The 16,703-nt window shown below is 39.6% G+C and overlaps 1 protein-coding gene across 6 annotated transcripts in view; it reads left to right on the top strand.

The window, feature by feature from the left end:
- The window catches only part of DCL4 (dicer-like 4), a 28,285-nt gene extending 12,389 nt beyond the window's left edge, over positions 1–15,896 (top strand). For 4 of the 6 annotated variants that reach the window (XM_048702327.2, XM_048702328.2, XM_048702330.2 and 1 more), the window contains 20 exons: positions 953–1,017; positions 1,112–1,246; positions 1,363–1,491; positions 2,449–2,584; positions 2,973–3,066; positions 3,373–3,565; positions 4,326–4,486; positions 4,592–4,798; positions 4,889–5,154; positions 5,228–5,502; positions 5,590–6,017; positions 6,868–6,968; positions 8,280–8,488; positions 8,576–8,785; positions 10,636–11,079; positions 11,174–11,446; positions 11,860–12,189; positions 13,679–14,033; positions 14,536–14,650; positions 15,496–15,896. In XM_048702327.2, coding sequence (XP_048558284.1) covers positions 953–1,017; positions 1,112–1,246; positions 1,363–1,491; positions 2,449–2,584; positions 2,973–3,066; positions 3,373–3,565; positions 4,326–4,486; positions 4,592–4,798; positions 4,889–5,154; positions 5,228–5,502; positions 5,590–6,017; positions 6,868–6,968; positions 8,280–8,488; positions 8,576–8,785; positions 10,636–11,079; positions 11,174–11,446; positions 11,860–12,189; positions 13,679–14,033; positions 14,536–14,650; positions 15,496–15,664 — 4,295 coding nt within the window. In that variant the 3' untranslated portion in view covers positions 15,665–15,896. Of the gene's footprint in view, positions 1–952; positions 1,018–1,111; positions 1,247–1,362; positions 1,492–2,448; positions 2,585–2,972; positions 3,067–3,372; positions 3,566–4,325; positions 4,487–4,591; positions 4,799–4,888; positions 5,155–5,227; positions 5,503–5,589; positions 6,018–6,867; positions 6,969–8,279; positions 8,489–8,575; positions 8,786–10,635; positions 11,080–11,173; positions 11,447–11,859; positions 12,190–13,678; positions 14,034–14,535; positions 14,651–15,495 lie in introns of those variants that run through there. The other 2 variants (XM_048702326.2, XM_048702333.2) reach the window with 2 other exon arrangements.
- The last annotated feature ends 807 nt before the right edge of the window (positions 15,897–16,703 follow it).

The following is a 16,703-nucleotide window of genomic DNA, read 5'->3' as shown; positions in this document are numbered from 1 at the left end:
CCACCTGAAGTGAAAATTTTATTGAACAAAAACTCGATATGTACAAGGAGATTTACGACGCGGCAAGCTAAGAGAACTTATGCCAGACACACGGGAGCGCCATTCGACCAGCATGCCATTGCTGAGACGATATGAGAAGTGCAAATCCGAGAGGGCGGCGTGCTCCAGGATCATCCTCCAAACAGCGAGTGGCGTGAGATGCTCACCATTGAAGACTAATCGGTTCTGGCTTTTCAGAAGCACCGAGCGCAAGGAGGACCAAGGTGTGGCGGATGGAATGGTGCAGATGCGCTATGGACTGCTCATAAAAGACGCAGAACCGGTGAAAGAGCACACCAGACCGGGCTAGGACCGATTGTCTGCTGAGATGCCAAGCCAGAAACAAATTAAATAGGACGTGGACAAGAACCTTGTCTGGCACCGTGTCGAAAGGGCTGGAGGCTGAACCAATCCACCATTGTCAGAATAGGAAGCCCTGTATGCGTGTGTTGCCATGGCGAGCGAGCCGGAAGAAGGTCTACACTTTCTGCAGAGCAAAATGGTCCCAGTTAATGTTTGCCAAGATCTAGGCCTATACTGGAGCGACAAAGAATGGGGTAGGCTGCTGCCCATGACATGCTTGTCGGCTTTGCCAGCCACAAGTCGGATGGACAGCCAATTGGTCGAGCTCTGCATCAGCCGCTGTGGTGAATGGTGAGGCAAGATTGCAAGGGTAGGTTGAGGGAAACCCCAGCAATCACCTCAGCAATGGCAGCCTTGGCACATTTTTTTTTTGATTAATATAAAATGCTACAGCTGTTACCGGGGATCTTAGAAATTAGTTGTTGGACTAGCATTGCACTAACTTGAAATATTAGGTTGGTCTCTAGTGTTGCCTACTCCCTGCAATGTAAGTTTTTTTTTTTTTTTACCATTTGTGGTCATGCATCTGTTCTTATGTTTTATATGACAGGCGGGTCTAACAAGCTTAATTACACCAAATGTATCAACAGCCTTGAAGAATTATTGCATGCCAAGGTACATACTACTAGTGTTCCCCAAGAGTTCTGCTGGGTTTAGGAATAATACTTATTGACATTTGTCTTTGCAAAACTTCTCTCATGTTGGATAGGTCTGTTCGGTTGATAATGCAGAGCTGGAAAGTGTGCTTGCTTTTCCTGATATGGAGGTGTACACTTATGTCCCGCTTAGTCACTCTAATCTTACTGTAACTTACAACAAAGAACTTGATCGCTCAAAGCTTGAGGTAAAGTTTTGTTCTGCTATATAGTCGATTATTATTATTTCAAATTCCAATTATACAAGCTTGTGTTTTCTGTTCTTTTTCATCTCCTTTTTGTTATTTCTATGAGTTTGAAACAGAGTGAACGCATACTACGCGAGAGCCTATACGATTTCAAGGATTCTCAGAAGAAACTAAAGTCCCTGGGGAGGTTGCATGGAAATTTAGTATTCTGTTTGCAAGAACTTGGTTCGTTTGGAGCTCTGCAAGTAAGTTGACACTGTTTTATCAAATACGTTGATAATGAAATATCCTTAAGCCTTGTTGTCGGATTCACTCTAATTTGGAACGTCCTTTCTCTTCAGTTAGTTGGTTCAATTTTTTTCTTTTGGGGTGTGGCTTGGGAGCTGTTATCGGATGCTCCTCGCTTTTATGTGAAAGCGTCCATTTTAGGAACTTCGTAAATACAAGATAAATAATAGATTGTGTTGTGTTTAATAAAGAATGTTTCTTGAGAATTTGTTATAGAATTAGAAATAACACTATTTTTGGGTGAAAGTTTATATTGTTCATATGCGATGCGATGTTCACTTAGCTTGTAACAAATGTTCCGAGTGGATTTACTACGAGCCTATGGATGTACAAGTGCTTCATACATGCATACATGGTGTTTCCGTAGATTGCAAGAAAGTTTTGTTAGTTCTCCTGTGGTGGCAGCCCCCCCCCCCCCCCCCCCCCACACACACACACACATGGGGGATCACAATGGTAGCTGCCCTTGTCATCTACCGACTCCAAATTCAAATCCGCCTAAGGTGCTGATTCCCCACTAACGGACTCTAAATTCTGCCCAAGGCGAACCTCTGCTAAGTCAGATTTTCCTCCTCTAGTTGGCTGCCGTTTGAGTGTCTAACCTTTTGAAGTTGGGAGCATAACGTGTACGCAGGCGTGTATGATCTTGTTTGTCATGGATTCTATATTTCTTGCTTTAATCTTTGCTTATGCTTTTATTTGCTATTTAGTTGTAGTGTTCTTGACTGTTTTCTCCTTTGTTATACCACCTCCATTCCTAAATATAAGACGTTGGGGTAGTTTAAATTAAACTGCCCCAACGTCTTATATTTAGGAATGGAGGTAGTACAAGTGTTTTTTTTTTACTTTTTTGTTGCCTCCTTTTAAGATAGCATCAGATGTGTTATTCCCTATTTTGTTTGATTTTAGCGCAGGCTGCAAAGGCTTTCCTTTCATCTGATGGTGATGTTTTGGACAGAAAGGAGTCTGACATGAACGACAATTCTACCAGATTTAAGCATCATTACCTAAACAAAGCAATTTCTGTTCTGAATTGCAACATATTAGACGGTGAGTTGTTATGCGTGTTCTCACCTAATTGTTCTCCTTTTACCCCTATGTTAGTTCCTAGATTTATCTGGTCCACCTTCCCTATAAATTCTGGCAGTGGATTTTTTTTTTAGTTTCTAACAACAAATCGTCCTGGTTATTGGCTGGATTTGATATCCTGCCTGTAATGCTGATCCAAAATTTTCAAAGCATAAAAGAGAAATATGAACTCATTCATCTTCCTAAAATAACAATATATCTTACTGTTTCCTTAATAACAATCAGTACTCTGGAATCGTTGAGGATATGTACCTTTCGATAAGGTTTTTATTGGAAATAGTTGCCATCTTAAATGCATATTTTTTTTTCTGATTAGCCCTTCACGAATCTGACAAGACGTGCTTTCTAGGTACCCATGATGATTCATTTCATCTAGAGATGCTAGAAGAACCTTTCTTCTCAAATAAAATTGTGGTTCTTATTAAAATTCTCTCGAGATACAGGTGAGCGTACTCGTCAGTGCTACTATCTTTTTTCATAACATTCTTTATGCTTTGGATTTGTACGTACACATTATGGTACCGGAGTATCTGTACTTAATTTAGGGTGTAACGAAATCTTGTTACTGATTGGGTAGCAGTAATTCCTTTCCACCGGCTTACATTTTCCACATGATAATGTGAAAATGCAAGAAGAATCTAGCTGGAAACCACTATTCAAACATTGTATTTATAACCACTTGAGAAAGTTTCAACATCTATCTGTTCTCATCATCCTGCTTATTTTGCTCTGGTTTCTGCAATAAGCAGGCTAGAGGAAAACATGAAGTGCATAGTTTTCGTGAAAAGAATAACTGTTGCAAGAGCAATAGCACATATCCTCCAAAATTTGAAAGGCCTTGATCTTTGGAAATGTGAGTTCCTTGTGGGACGCCACTCGGGACCAAAGAACATGTCAAGGCAGAAGATGGATGCTATTGTTGAAAATTTCTCTTCTGGCGAGGTATAATAATTGGTGTAATTAGGCATTCATACCTTCTACATGAATTCTTCCGAAGACAATAAAAAGTGTTCTTTGGATAACTATTTTGAATATGTCACATCCTGCATTTATTCTTGGCCTGCTCTTTCTTCAAGAGTAAGTTAACATTTTTTGTGATGTAAATATGTAATTGAGCACACCTGGGAGCATAATCATAACTAGGTGGTTCGTACTGATCTTGGTTGTTGTTGAGGTGGATTTTTAATTTCTTATTGGTGCGCACCTAACTATGAATATAACTGGTTGGCATACAACATCAGGGCCAGCATACACAGACTCTGAGATCCACCAGTTGAGTCAGCGAGTCGGCAGTTTAGTCAAGTATAAGCCAAATTCAGTTTAACTAGGCCATGGGCTAATCGTTTCTGATGGACATTAGTGAGCTCCTATGTTGTAACGGCTGAGTGAGTAGGCACTTACAATATACAAGGATTGACACGGGACAGACTGAAGGATTGGTTCTTGGCTTGTAAAGTGTTGTTAGATTATACTAATAATAAAGACATAGGGTTTTAGTAGGTCTTTTTGACTCAAGCAGGGTTCTATCCTGGATAGGACTCGTGGGACTAAGGGCTTTAGGCCTACATTTGTATTATCCTTGAGTTGGTAATGCATGTGGTAAATTACTTGCGATACACGCCCCAAAATCTAACGTTGGCCTTATACCCGTATATCTACTATGCTTCTTGCATCACAATTCCTTTGCCTTTGCTGTTTGCAGGTGAATCTTTTGATTGCTACCAGTGTAGGTGAAGAGGGTCTGGACATTCAGACTTGTTGCCTCGTTGTGCGGTTTGATCTTCCAGAAACTGTTGCCAGTTTTATCCAGTCGAGGGGACGTGCTCGGATGACAAACTCTAAATATGTTGTTCTCCTGGAGAGGTGATTTTTCCATTAAATAGATAGACAATTGGTGTTAATATTATAGGTTTGATTGTACTTTAGTCCTTGATTTTTGCCCTTCTTATTCATTCTGATACATACCAGGGGCAATCATTCTCAAGAAAAGTTGCTTAATGACTATATTGATGGTGAAGGCATTATGAATGGAGAGATAGACTTGAGAACTTCAAATGATGTGTTTGATCACCTCGAGGAGAAAAGTTATCGAGTGGAAAAAACGGGTGCTTCCATTAGCACTGCATGTAGTGTATCTCTACTGCATCGCTACTGCTACAACCTTCCCAAGGACATGTAAGGCCTGCTGTGTACATCAACCTGTTATGATCCCATGCTTTTATTCATTAGTTCTTTGTTGTACTAATATGACTAAACTTCTTGAAGGTTCTTCAATCCTTCCCCAGCATTCATCTACATTGATGACACTGAGGGGATAATCTGCAGAGTAATTCTTCCACCAAATGCTGCTTTTCGTCAAGTGGATGGCCAACCATGCCAATCAAATGACGAGGCTAAGAGGGATGCATGCTTAGAGGCATACGTGAAATTGTATGAATTGGGTGCTTTGACAGATTTTCTTCTGCCTGGTTCAGGTTCAGGAAAGAACAGGGCATCAACAACAAACGGTTCAGCAAGCAACAGTCATGATGGTATGTTCACTCACTTGTTCTTACATTGTCATAATACTGGTGATTCGGCTCAGCTATTGTTTGCATATTTCAGATGAAAGTCTAAGAGAAGAGCTTCATGAGATGTTAATTCCCACAATTCTCAAACCTTCAACATGCAAACTGGACTGTCCATTGAACTTGCATTTCTACTATATTCAATTCTTTCCCATACCAGCAGATAGACATTATCGGATATTTGGTCTTTTTGTGATCAACTCCCTTCCTATGGAAGCTGAAAAGTTGGAGGTTGATTTGCATCTGGCTCGCGGCAGGATTGTGAAAGCAGGAATGAAACATTTAGGGACGATATCATTTGACGAAGAACAGGCACCGTCTTGCTCATTTTTTCATATGTTAACATGTGATCATTTATTGAATGGCGTATAAAATGTTAACATTGTTTTTTCTTGTCAGATGATGCTGGCACGCAATTTCCAAGAAATGTTTCTGAAGGTTCTCCTGGACAGATCTGAGTTCACTGTATCTCATGTTATGTTGTTGGGCAACAGTGAAACGCTACAGTTTAATTCAACCTTTTACCTGCTGCTTCCAATCAAGCAGGAATTGTATGGTGATATATTTATGATTGACTGGCAAACAGTTAAGCGCTGTTTATCATCACCGGTTTTTAAAGATCCAACTGGTGTGTCTGCGCATGGATCATATTTGCCAGATGAGTCTTTAAGGCTTCTTGATAATATGTACAGTAAAACTGATGTCGTTGGCAGTCTAATCTTTGCTCCCCATATTAAGACATTTTTCGTCATTGATGTCATTCTGAATGAACTAAATGCTAGAAGTGAATACGACGGTGCTACTTATGAAGATCATTACAAGGAAAGGTAACAAACTGAAGGATTATTTGCATCCCCCTTCTTTGCTTTCAATTCTCATGCTACCGTCATTGAGCACTCACTAGGTCATGTATAGCTACATAACCAACCTTAAGATTGCGAGCTATCTGTACCATTTATGAATATACAAATTTATGTTTAGTATGATAATTTGTATCTACTTCACCTATGTCTTCTAGGCATAGCCAGTCCCAAGCCCAGGTAAAGGAAGAGGGTTGTGATAGGCTTGGCGAGCCAACGTAAAAACTAGCCAGTCCCATGGGTATGAAACCCATTTGAGCGAGAGTAGTACTAGGATTTCATATCTAAGGGTTGTCCTCGTGAAAGGGTTTCATATCTAAGGGTTGTGATAGGCTTGGCGAGCCAACGTAAAAACTAGCCAGTCCTTTGGGTATGAAACCCATTTGGGCGAGAGTAGTACTAGGATGGGTGACCTCCTGGGAAGTCCTCGTGAAAGGGTTTTATATCTAGCCTACCCCAACTTGTTTGGGACAAAAGGCTTAGTAAGGGAGGAGGAATGTGTATCTACTTCATGTTACGAAAAGTAGGCCATGCAAGTCAAAGATATAATATCATGGGACCACCCCAGTAGAAATCCCCATAAGAAGCTTTAGTTTTGGGAAACATGTTAGCAAATGTGCTGCTTCTGTCCTGGCTTTACAAGTAGTCTATGTGATGGTCGTATGATAGGTCCACTGAACTGATCCTAGTCATCCCTGGTAGCCTTTTCTCGGCAACTAACCAACTTTTTTTATAAGCAGTTTAAAAGAAATGTTGCGATATTTCTGCTTAAGTGCTTTATTGATGTTCTAATGAACTGATGGACTTTTCAAATCAGGTTTGGTATCAAACTATCACATCCCGAGCAGCCACTTCTGCACGCTAAGCAGCTCTGCAATCTGCATAATTTGCTTCATGACCGATTACGGGAGACCACAGGTTACACTTTTTGTCCCTTCAGAACTAGTACCTTTATAAACTGTTTCCTGTTTTGGACTCTTCTTTATCCAAGCATCACTATTTTGCTTAGCATTAAAATACTTCTAAGTGTTCAACTTGCCGTAAAGTGAAGAAATATTTGTGATGGTCGTCTGTAGTTTTTTTAGAGGGCATGCATCTTTTCATTAAGAGGAGAAGCAAAACATAAGTACAATGTTAGGAAATATGCAACTTGTCTTTCCAGATGACCATGGGCCGATCATCTCTGCAGGAGTGTACAATTTTTAACACACGTGTCGATCGTCTCTTAACGCCACTTGCACCCTGTGATGGTAGTGAGCCAATATTGCTCTATGTAAATTCTTGCTGTCAAATTTTCTTGAACCGCTTGTGAATTGCTTTCAACATTCTGGAACTACTTGTGGATGCATTGGACCTAGGGGTGGGCATATTAACCGAGAACCGTTGCACCGAACCGAAAGAACCGGGACCGAAACCGAAAAGTTTGGTTCCTATTTCGGTTATTAAATCTATAGAACCGAAATTTATTCTCTAATTTCGGTTTTAACACTTGGTTAACCGAAAAGACCTAACAACCCGAAACTACAGAGCATGCCTCGCACCTCCGTATTTTTCTGTTGAAGAAATACACCACACACTTCCTGTATTCTGTATCCCCGCTGTCCTAGGCCAGCTGGCCCAGCTAGCCCAACACGGCAGCTCCAAGTCTCTCTATGCCTTTTTCACTTATCTCACTTTAGCCACGTACACGTCTGGTATGGCCCAAAAAGTGTAGCAATCGGCCCATGCAAAAATAGGTTTACTGTAGTACCACATCGGATAGCCACTAAGAAAGGAAGCGTGTGAAAGGCTATAAAAGGTACTAGCTAGCTAGCCATGTTTCATGTGCCTGCTCGTACGGAAACTTGCGGAGTAAGGCCAAGGAAGAAAATGTATCCGTGCGCATGAAGTTCGGATCTGTTCGGTTGGAACCGATGACAGAACCGATTGTTCGGTTCCAAGAAAATTCGGTTACCTAATTCTGCAAGAGCCGATTGGTCTGCAATTTTTAGAAACCGAAAAACTTTGTGACCTGAAAAACCGAACCGATCGGTCCGGTTAGACCGAATGCCCAGGCCTAATTGGACCTAGTTCTTGCTTCTCTGGTTTAAGCTTTTGAGCACTGTTGATTCAATCCATTTATGAATTGTATTCTGAATATACTGCTCTACTATGATTCCTTAAATGTACCCTATCTAGGTATAGTATTTCTGATGGTGTTCCTTTTCTTATTTTGTTATTTGTATTTAGAAGAAGGTCGTGAATTGATGGAGCACTTTGTGGAGTTGCCTCCAGAGCTATGTTCTTTGAAGATAATTGGGTTTTCGAAGGATATGTGTAGCTCCCTGTCTTTGTTACCATCGTTGATGTGTCGGTTGGAGAATTTGCTGGTAGCTATTGAGTTGAAGGATGTCATGTTGTCTTCATTCTCAGAGGCTTCTCAAATTAGTGCCTCTGGTGTAAGTCATGCAATTTTCGCACCCTTCATGCTGAACTTCTAGTTTGAATTACCTATCCATGCTGCAAATGATGTTAATCTATTTCAGATCCTTGAAGCACTTACCACCGAAAGGTGTTTGGAGAGGATTTCTTTGGAGCGCTTTGAAGTCTTAGGTGATGCTTTTTTGAAGTATGTAGTTGGACGTCACAACTTTCTTACATATGAAGGACTTGATGAAGGGCAATTGACCAGCAGACGTTCTGCTATAGTGAATAATTCACATTTATATGAGTTATCAATCAAAAGAAATTTGCAGGTTAGATATTGTTTTCAGTGAACCCAATATCTGTTTCCCTTCCAAGTTTTGTGTGACCTATGGGTTGTGTTATCTTTGTTTCAAATGTAGACCAAGTTCAGTAGGCTCATCTTCTGCCCATGTTATGCCTTGATTTGTCTGATCATGACCAGAACATGTAGGGAAGAGCTAGATCAGGGTCGTCAAGAGAGACCATGGACAAAGAGAAGAGATAATCATTTTTATTTGTTGTCAATTGATTGCACCCTATGAGTTTATATAGCACCCTACTCAATCTCTTCAGATTCTTGACTGGATACAACTCCTTGGATAACCCCTATCGCCAGGGTTTCTGACCTAGTACATCTCATTTAAATAAAAAGGGGTTAATCTCAACTGGATTAGTGTCTAACCAGACCTAGGACACCAGCTCGGCTTGACTAGCTGAGTCTAATACAACTTAAAACGGAGTCATGCAGGATTAGCTCTGCCTCTTGAGGGCCGGTCCTGGGGCGACAGAACTGGTCGCATGTGGCTCCCATGTGGGTTCACCATTGGTACCCTATGCCCAACACAACAGCTTTTTAAGGTTAAAATTGGAGAGGGTTTTCCCGCATCTGGATCGATTTCACAGCCTTCAGTTTTTTTTTTCAAAATGTTTCAAAAGGCGCTAATGCATAACAAATCAGCTTAGAAAGGGAAAATAAAGTGACAAACATAATTGTCAGAATGTGTCCAGCTTCTGCGGAGCCAACCATTCAAGCGATGAAATTAAAATCCAAAACTACAACAACCAAGGACTGAAGCTGGTCCAACCAGTGTACAGACAAAGGGCATTCACCCTGGAGATCACATCACCATCTTGCTAGACAAATCCTGCAAGGAGATGACACATGTATGATGATGTTGCGGGATCTAACCATTGATTGGCAGATTGAGAGTCTGCTTCCGGATAGTAGGTACCACTGCACAAGACCGCCGTACCCTCGTCGGATCCAATCAGTGAAGGCCTGGTCTCAAACATGAAGACAGTGAAGAAGACCGCTGTTGCCAGATCCAACCATTGAAGGCCCGATCAAGGGTTTCTACCCCGTAAAGGATGAACCATTGCTCTAAGCTGCCGTCTATGACAGCTGATAAAGTGTAACTACAATCATCACAAGAAAAGCAAGATTAGTTCACAATCTGCCAGAGAAGGCCTTTTCTAGATGGACTCGCCATGTGACTATCAGAATTGAACTTAAAGCTGCATGTTTCTGTCAATGTTGCGAACGATAGCCAGGCATATACTCATTAGCGTAACTGAACGATAGCCTACTTTGGAATAGTTACTGATAGTGACATTATAGCCTTTATGAGCTCTGTATTATCTTGGCCTGACCATAATTATCTACAGCTAATAAAGTGAACTACAATCACCACAAGAAAAGCAAGATTAAGCCGCAATCTGCCAGAAAAGGCCTTTCCTGGATGGACTCACCATGTGACTATAGGAACTGAACTTAAAGCCACACTTTTTTGTCAACATTGCACATGATAGCCATATACTCGTTATCCTCCTTACTTAGGAATAATTGCTGATTGTGACATTATAACTTTGATGAGCTCTGTATTATCTTGGACTGACCATAATTATCTACGACGGTAGTCAAACATTCTGTTTATCCTTATGATCTAATTTAAGTACATCCTCTTATTTAAAACATGGTTTGCTGCCTTGTAACATTTTAATAGAGGTCCATGATCCTTGTTTCTGTTGCAAAAAAAAAATCATTACACAAGATAATGAGTTATTTTCCCTGTCAAATACCTGCCATGAATTCTGTAGCGTAACTGAACATCTTTTTTTTTGCATGTCTGTGTAAACTTAGGTGTACATACGGGATCAACACTTTGAACCGACACAGTTCATTGCACTGGGAAGGCCTTGTAAAGTTGTTTGCAATGCTGACACAGAAGTGAATATACACACAGATAGTCGAGAAAACTGTAACTTGAGGTGTACAAAGTCGCATCATTGGTTGCATAGGAAGACTATAGCGGATGCTGTTGAATCGCTTGTCGGAGCATTTCTTGTTGAAGGTGGATTCAAAGCTGCATTTGCATTCCTTCACTGGGTGGGAATAGATGTTGATTTTAAAGATTCATCCCTATATAGAGTATTAGATGCAAGCTCCATCAATTTATCTCTCACGAACCACACCGACGTCGGTGAGCTTGAGGAATTAATCGGTTACAATTTCAAACACAAGGGTCTAATTCTCGAAGCATTTGTGCATCCTTCATTCAATAAACATTCTGGAGGATGCTACCAGGTCAGAGCTTCTTTTTTCTTGCATTGTCATTGGTGAACTGATGTAGTAATCAATGATTTACTCGGCTGACTATGTTCTTTTCGTATTTGATCAGAAATTGGAGTTCCTTGGAGATGCTGTTTTGGAATATTTGATAACCTCGTACCTCTACTCAGCTTATCCTGATCTAAAGCCTGGTCAAATAACCGATTTAAAATCGTTAGCTGTCAGTAATAATTCGCTTGCATATGTGGCAGTCCAGAAAGGTATCCATAAGTATCTTATAAAGGATTCAAATTATCTTTCGTCAGCAGTGAATAAGTTTGAGAATTATATTAGACTTCCCAATTCAGAGAAAGACTTGGTAGAAGAACCAGCATGCCCAAAGGTATTGTTATATCCTTGTAACTGCTACGCCTCTTTAGATAACCCATTTTTAGCGTGCACAATTACTGCTAAAATATAGTGATTATTAAAGTTTTCGATATAAGATGGGATAGTAGGGGTCAGCCGACTTAAAACACAAAACAAGTATTATCATTATCAATAATTGTATAGGAATCATACATTTTTTAGTACTATGGTTATATGATTTTCTTGAGTAACTAGTTGTTGCATTTGATAGGAATCATACATTTTTTTGTACTATGGTTATATGATTTTCTTGAGTAACTAGTTGCTGCATTTGATGTATTTGATTTCTGTTTGACTTGTAGGATTTCTTTAGCAATCACATACTTTATATGGCATAACATTTTTATGGCAAACACTTATATCCTTTTACTGTAATCTTGCTTGCAGGTTCTTGGTGATATTGTCGAATCTTGTGTTGCTGCAGTTCTTTTAGATTCAGGATTCAACCTGAACTACGTTTGGACGCTAGTGCTTATGCTTCTAAAGCCAGTGTTGAGCTTCTCTGACATGCACATGAATCCCATGAGAGAAATTCGGGAACTTTGTCAATCTCATGAACTTGAGTTAGGCCTTCCCGAACCTATGAAAGCCGATGGAGAGTACCACGTCAAAGTGGAAGTTAACATAAACAGCCAGGTGATAAGTTCTGCCGCTGCAAACCGGAATTCAAAAGTTGCTAGGAAGTTTGCTGCACAAGAAACACTTTCTAAACTGAAGGTATATTTTGGTTACTTGGCCTTCTATTTTTGGACTTGCCACAGAATTGTGACGTTTGAGCCATTCCAGTTGGGTGCACAAAAAGCAATTTCTAAACTGAAGATCTGCCTTTGGTGCCTTTGACTTTTGTTTTGCAATTACCATGAAATACGATAATCTCAATGGTTTCATTTGTTTTTTATAAACTGTCAACATGCATTATGGTATTTGGTTTAAATATTCTGGTCCATCATGGGATGATACCATGATTTTGATGGGATGACACTTCCCATGTATGTAATTAGCATTGTGCTTACGAGGGATGAGGTGGCAATGGACCAACACATTCCATTCCTAAATTCAAACCAAACAAGTGCGCCTCATTCATTTTCCGGTTCCTTGAACTAAACACTTTATATGTTCATGACCGCAGATAAATTGCACACCTAATCACCAAACTATGCTGCACATATCTACCACGATCGCCGCAACGCATCGAAGCTTGCCGCCATATCGAGAACTGCATTTTTCATCCCCAAATTATGTGCTTGAAAGACAAATACATCAAATGCCAATCCTTTTTTTTTCCTTTTTGTGTCTGGGTATCACCATGACAACCTCACGACATTGACAAGGTAGAAGAGGCTGGTGCTGGTGATCAGGAACAACGATGGTGTGATTAGGGTTAGGCGGGAAATGAAGCTCTATACCATGTAGGAATTAGAGGAAATAATTATGTGTGTGGATTACAATCCCAACCAGACTTTAATATGTATACAACCAGCCAGTGGTGGTGCCAGGACTACAAACATGTGATGTCAAACATATTTCTCTCTGAATCTTATATTATTTCTTGTATTTGCACATGTAATTTGTATGTAAAGGTTTTGCTCAAAACCTGTGTAGTCAATTGACTATGCAGTCATAACATGGCCTGGCCACTGCAACCAGTCTCTTTTTAGTTCGTCTTGAACATGCATTTCAGACTTTTCCTTGAACATGCATCAAAATGTTTGCCATTGTTTGTTAGAAGAACCCTGGAAAAGGTCTGGAAGTAAAAAACCAACAAAGGGTGGATACAATTGGACTTTTATAGACTGGAATCAGAATACTTTTAATATCACGAACTAGTGCCTTGTCATTCCCCCCCCCCCCCCCCCCCCCCACACACACACACACACTTATGGTCATTATGTGATTCATGTCTTGTGAAAATGGTTATTATATACTCCCTCCGTCCCATAATGTAAGACGTTTTTTGACACTACACTAGTGTCGAAAAATGTCCCATATTACAGGACGGGAGGGAGTATAATTTAACCATGTAAGTTCACTTGCTATGTTACATGTTTTTTTCTGACCAATTGAATATTTATTTTGGTTATTATTTCTATGGTGGTGTCAGGCAAATTACTGTAACATGATAATTTTCAGTATTGTTGAATGATTCTGTTACTTAAAAGGCTAAAGCGAACTTACTGCTTTTGTGAATCCTTGTGCACTCATGCAGAATTATGGATACACACATAAAAACAAGTCACTGGAAGAGATTTTGCGAGATGCTAGGAAGAAAGAACCAGAACTACTAGGTTATAATGAAGAACCAATCAAAGTCGAGGCTGACATATCTGCAGAAACAAATAATCTGAAGATAGGTAAAGAAAGGGATGCAAACATCTCTTTCCAAAATACAGCAATTTCTATTCGTGGGACTCTTAGAACCTCTAGCCAAAGAACAGCAGGGAATACCATGTTTTCCAAGGATGATGTCAGTATTGAAAGGAATAATCAGCTCAAGGTTGCAAAGCAGAATGCCTGTCTGCCGAAGGGAACAACTCAGAAAAATATTAGAAAGGAGTATCATGGTAATGCTAAATCTAATACATTTTTTATGCACCGTAATGCTCTCCATTAGAAAGTTGAAAAAAAATATGCACACTGTCGACTTTGACCTCACATACCTGGTGGCACTGTGAACAGCACTTAAATTTTGGATTAATTAGCCATTTGTTTTGTCTTTTAACCATGATGTATATATTCTTATGAAGATACGAAATGTCTGTGGTACTTCTCAAGCACCAAGTTTGCAGTATTTGTGGTTTAAATTTGGTGTTGAAACATTCTACATGGAAAGAAGCAATTACACATTTCATCTGACTGTTTATTGTGCATTCAACTTGATTGTGTCAAAACAACTTCATCTATTGAGTGGGAGATAACAAATAGACCCAGATATATCGAGTTAATGTTTTAAGGCGATTGAGTTTGCTAAATTTGCAGGATATACAACTATGTTTTATTATTCACACTTCAAATTTCGTTCTAATTTTAAAGGAAGCGCCTTAACGCTTTTAATCACCTTTGCAGGTGATATGGTAAATAAAACAGCAAAGTCTTTCCTTTTTGAAGTATGTGCCGTAAGTTATTGGATACCCCCTGAATTTGAATTGTGCAAAGAAGAAGGGCCAAGCCACCTCCGAAGGTAAGCTTGCTTGAAGGAGAACATACATCAAGTTGCCTGCATTACAAATTACAATGAATTATAGTCTCCTTGTACGGTTCCTTTTCTTACAGAGTTTGTGGTTTCTTCAGTGTAGAAAATAAAAAATATGTTTCTTATCCATCATAATATATGTCCATTTCTAAGTTCCTTATTTTTGGTGTTTATCCTGGTAAGGAGAGTGGCATGTCAATTCTAGGTTAAATAGTGCTCTAAAAAGGAGGATTAAGCAGAATCTAAGCACAGACACTATTCTTAACCTCAAGCTTTGCATAAACGGTAGTTTCGGGTAGCTTAAGCTGGCAAGGACCGTCATTATTAAGCAGTTGCTTTAACAGTTTGAGAGCAGTGTACTTTTTTATGGAAAGGTCTCAAGAATATTTGTCAATATCTAACTTGTTTAGGAAAATTGCCAGCAAGTCTGGAAAGGTGTTATCTACTTTGTAGTGGTATTCTGGTATTTGTCATACAAGTTCACTGTGGTGTACTGCTTCAGAGCCAAGCATTTGCTACTAGTCAAATACTATGATTTCAGTGGGTATGATATAAAAAAAAGCAAGTTCAGACTATAGTGAACACATAAATTTAAAATCTTAAGACATGTTTCACTGTCATTTTATTTGGTTACGTGATAATGCTTCTTCGTGATATGCATTATATCCAATTCAGGCGTGAATATAAAATGCAACGTAAGTATATGAGGTGATAAATGTGTTGCTGTCTAGTCACATAGTGTGTTGTATTTGTTACAAAATGTTGTGGATACCAATTATTTTACTATCAAGGTGTGTACATGCTCCGCTAACTTCATGCGTGAAATGACACAGATTCACGTACAAGGTTACAGTTCAGATCAGGGGACCCTCGGAGACACTCTTGGAGTGCTACAGCGATGCTCAACTACAGAAGAAGGCCGCACAAGAGCATGCCGCGCAGGGGGCTCTGTGGTATCTCAGGCAACATGGGTACCTACCCAAAGATGAAGTTCGTGTGTAGAAACATCTCTGGATTCCATGGCCCCCGTTACCAGAGTAGTACAATACAACCATTTACTTATGTTGTGGTGTTACGATAGGATGTGTTGATAAATGTACAGCCCATGTATGGCGTATGGGTGATAGGACTTTATAGTTATTCGGTTCATTCATGCTCTGCCGATTTGTAAGATGACAATAAGGCCCTGTTTGGTTCAGCTTTTATCGATGGATTCCGCTACCGCGCAGCAGAATCTGAACCAAAGGACGAACCCGGTAGAATCCGATTCCAGAAATCCGCTGTCAAAATCTGAACCAAAAGCGAAAGCAGCCCAGGACGTGTTTTTCAAAATCTGATTCCGCTGCGGGCCAAAATCTGAAAAAGCTGTATCAGATGGTTTGTCAAATGACCTACATCTTTTTCACATCAGATTTTTCACAACTATTTTTTTGCAACAGATTTTTCACATTTACTTTTAGAAATCTACAGCCGAACCAAACAGGGCCTAAAGCTAGCGACAAGGCAGAAGCCAAATCAAACCGCAACAATGAATAAACAACCAGCAGTGACAAGACGTTGGTGTCCAAGCTAAGCATGTGCATTTTCATGAACTGATTAAAATGCTACTTTGAGCAATCCTTTTTAAACCATTTCATTTTTTGCCATTATACGAGTTCTTTGTATTGTTTTTGCAAATCCTTTTGGAGAAATATACGCACTTAACAACCCTGAGCCGGTTTCAAAACTCAGGGCTACCTATTTATGTTCTATTTTTGCTACCATCATGCCCACATGGACAAAAAATAGCAAAGTCAGCATTACAGAAAAACCAAAATATCATAATTTACGTGCTTTTTCAAAAAAATATAAAATAAATAATGGATAACAGAAATGTCTGAAATGATGTGGGAAATAATTAACCATGTAAGAAAGAAATTGTAGAAAATGAAAGCTGACAAAATTCAAATAAAATTCAAGAATACAGTAGTTAAGCTTATCAAGCTAAATTTATCTTCAGGAAGTCTTAATATTTTTTTTGAGCGCTGAAAGGTATGGCATC

This window comes from Triticum urartu, chromosome 2A, assembly GCF_056163025.1.
Source record: "Triticum urartu cultivar PI428250 chromosome 2A, HENAU_Tu73, whole genome shotgun sequence".
Lineage (NCBI taxonomy): Eukaryota > Viridiplantae > Streptophyta > Magnoliopsida > Poales > Poaceae > Triticum > Triticum urartu.
This window is presented reverse-complemented; position numbering and strand designations above follow the sequence as displayed.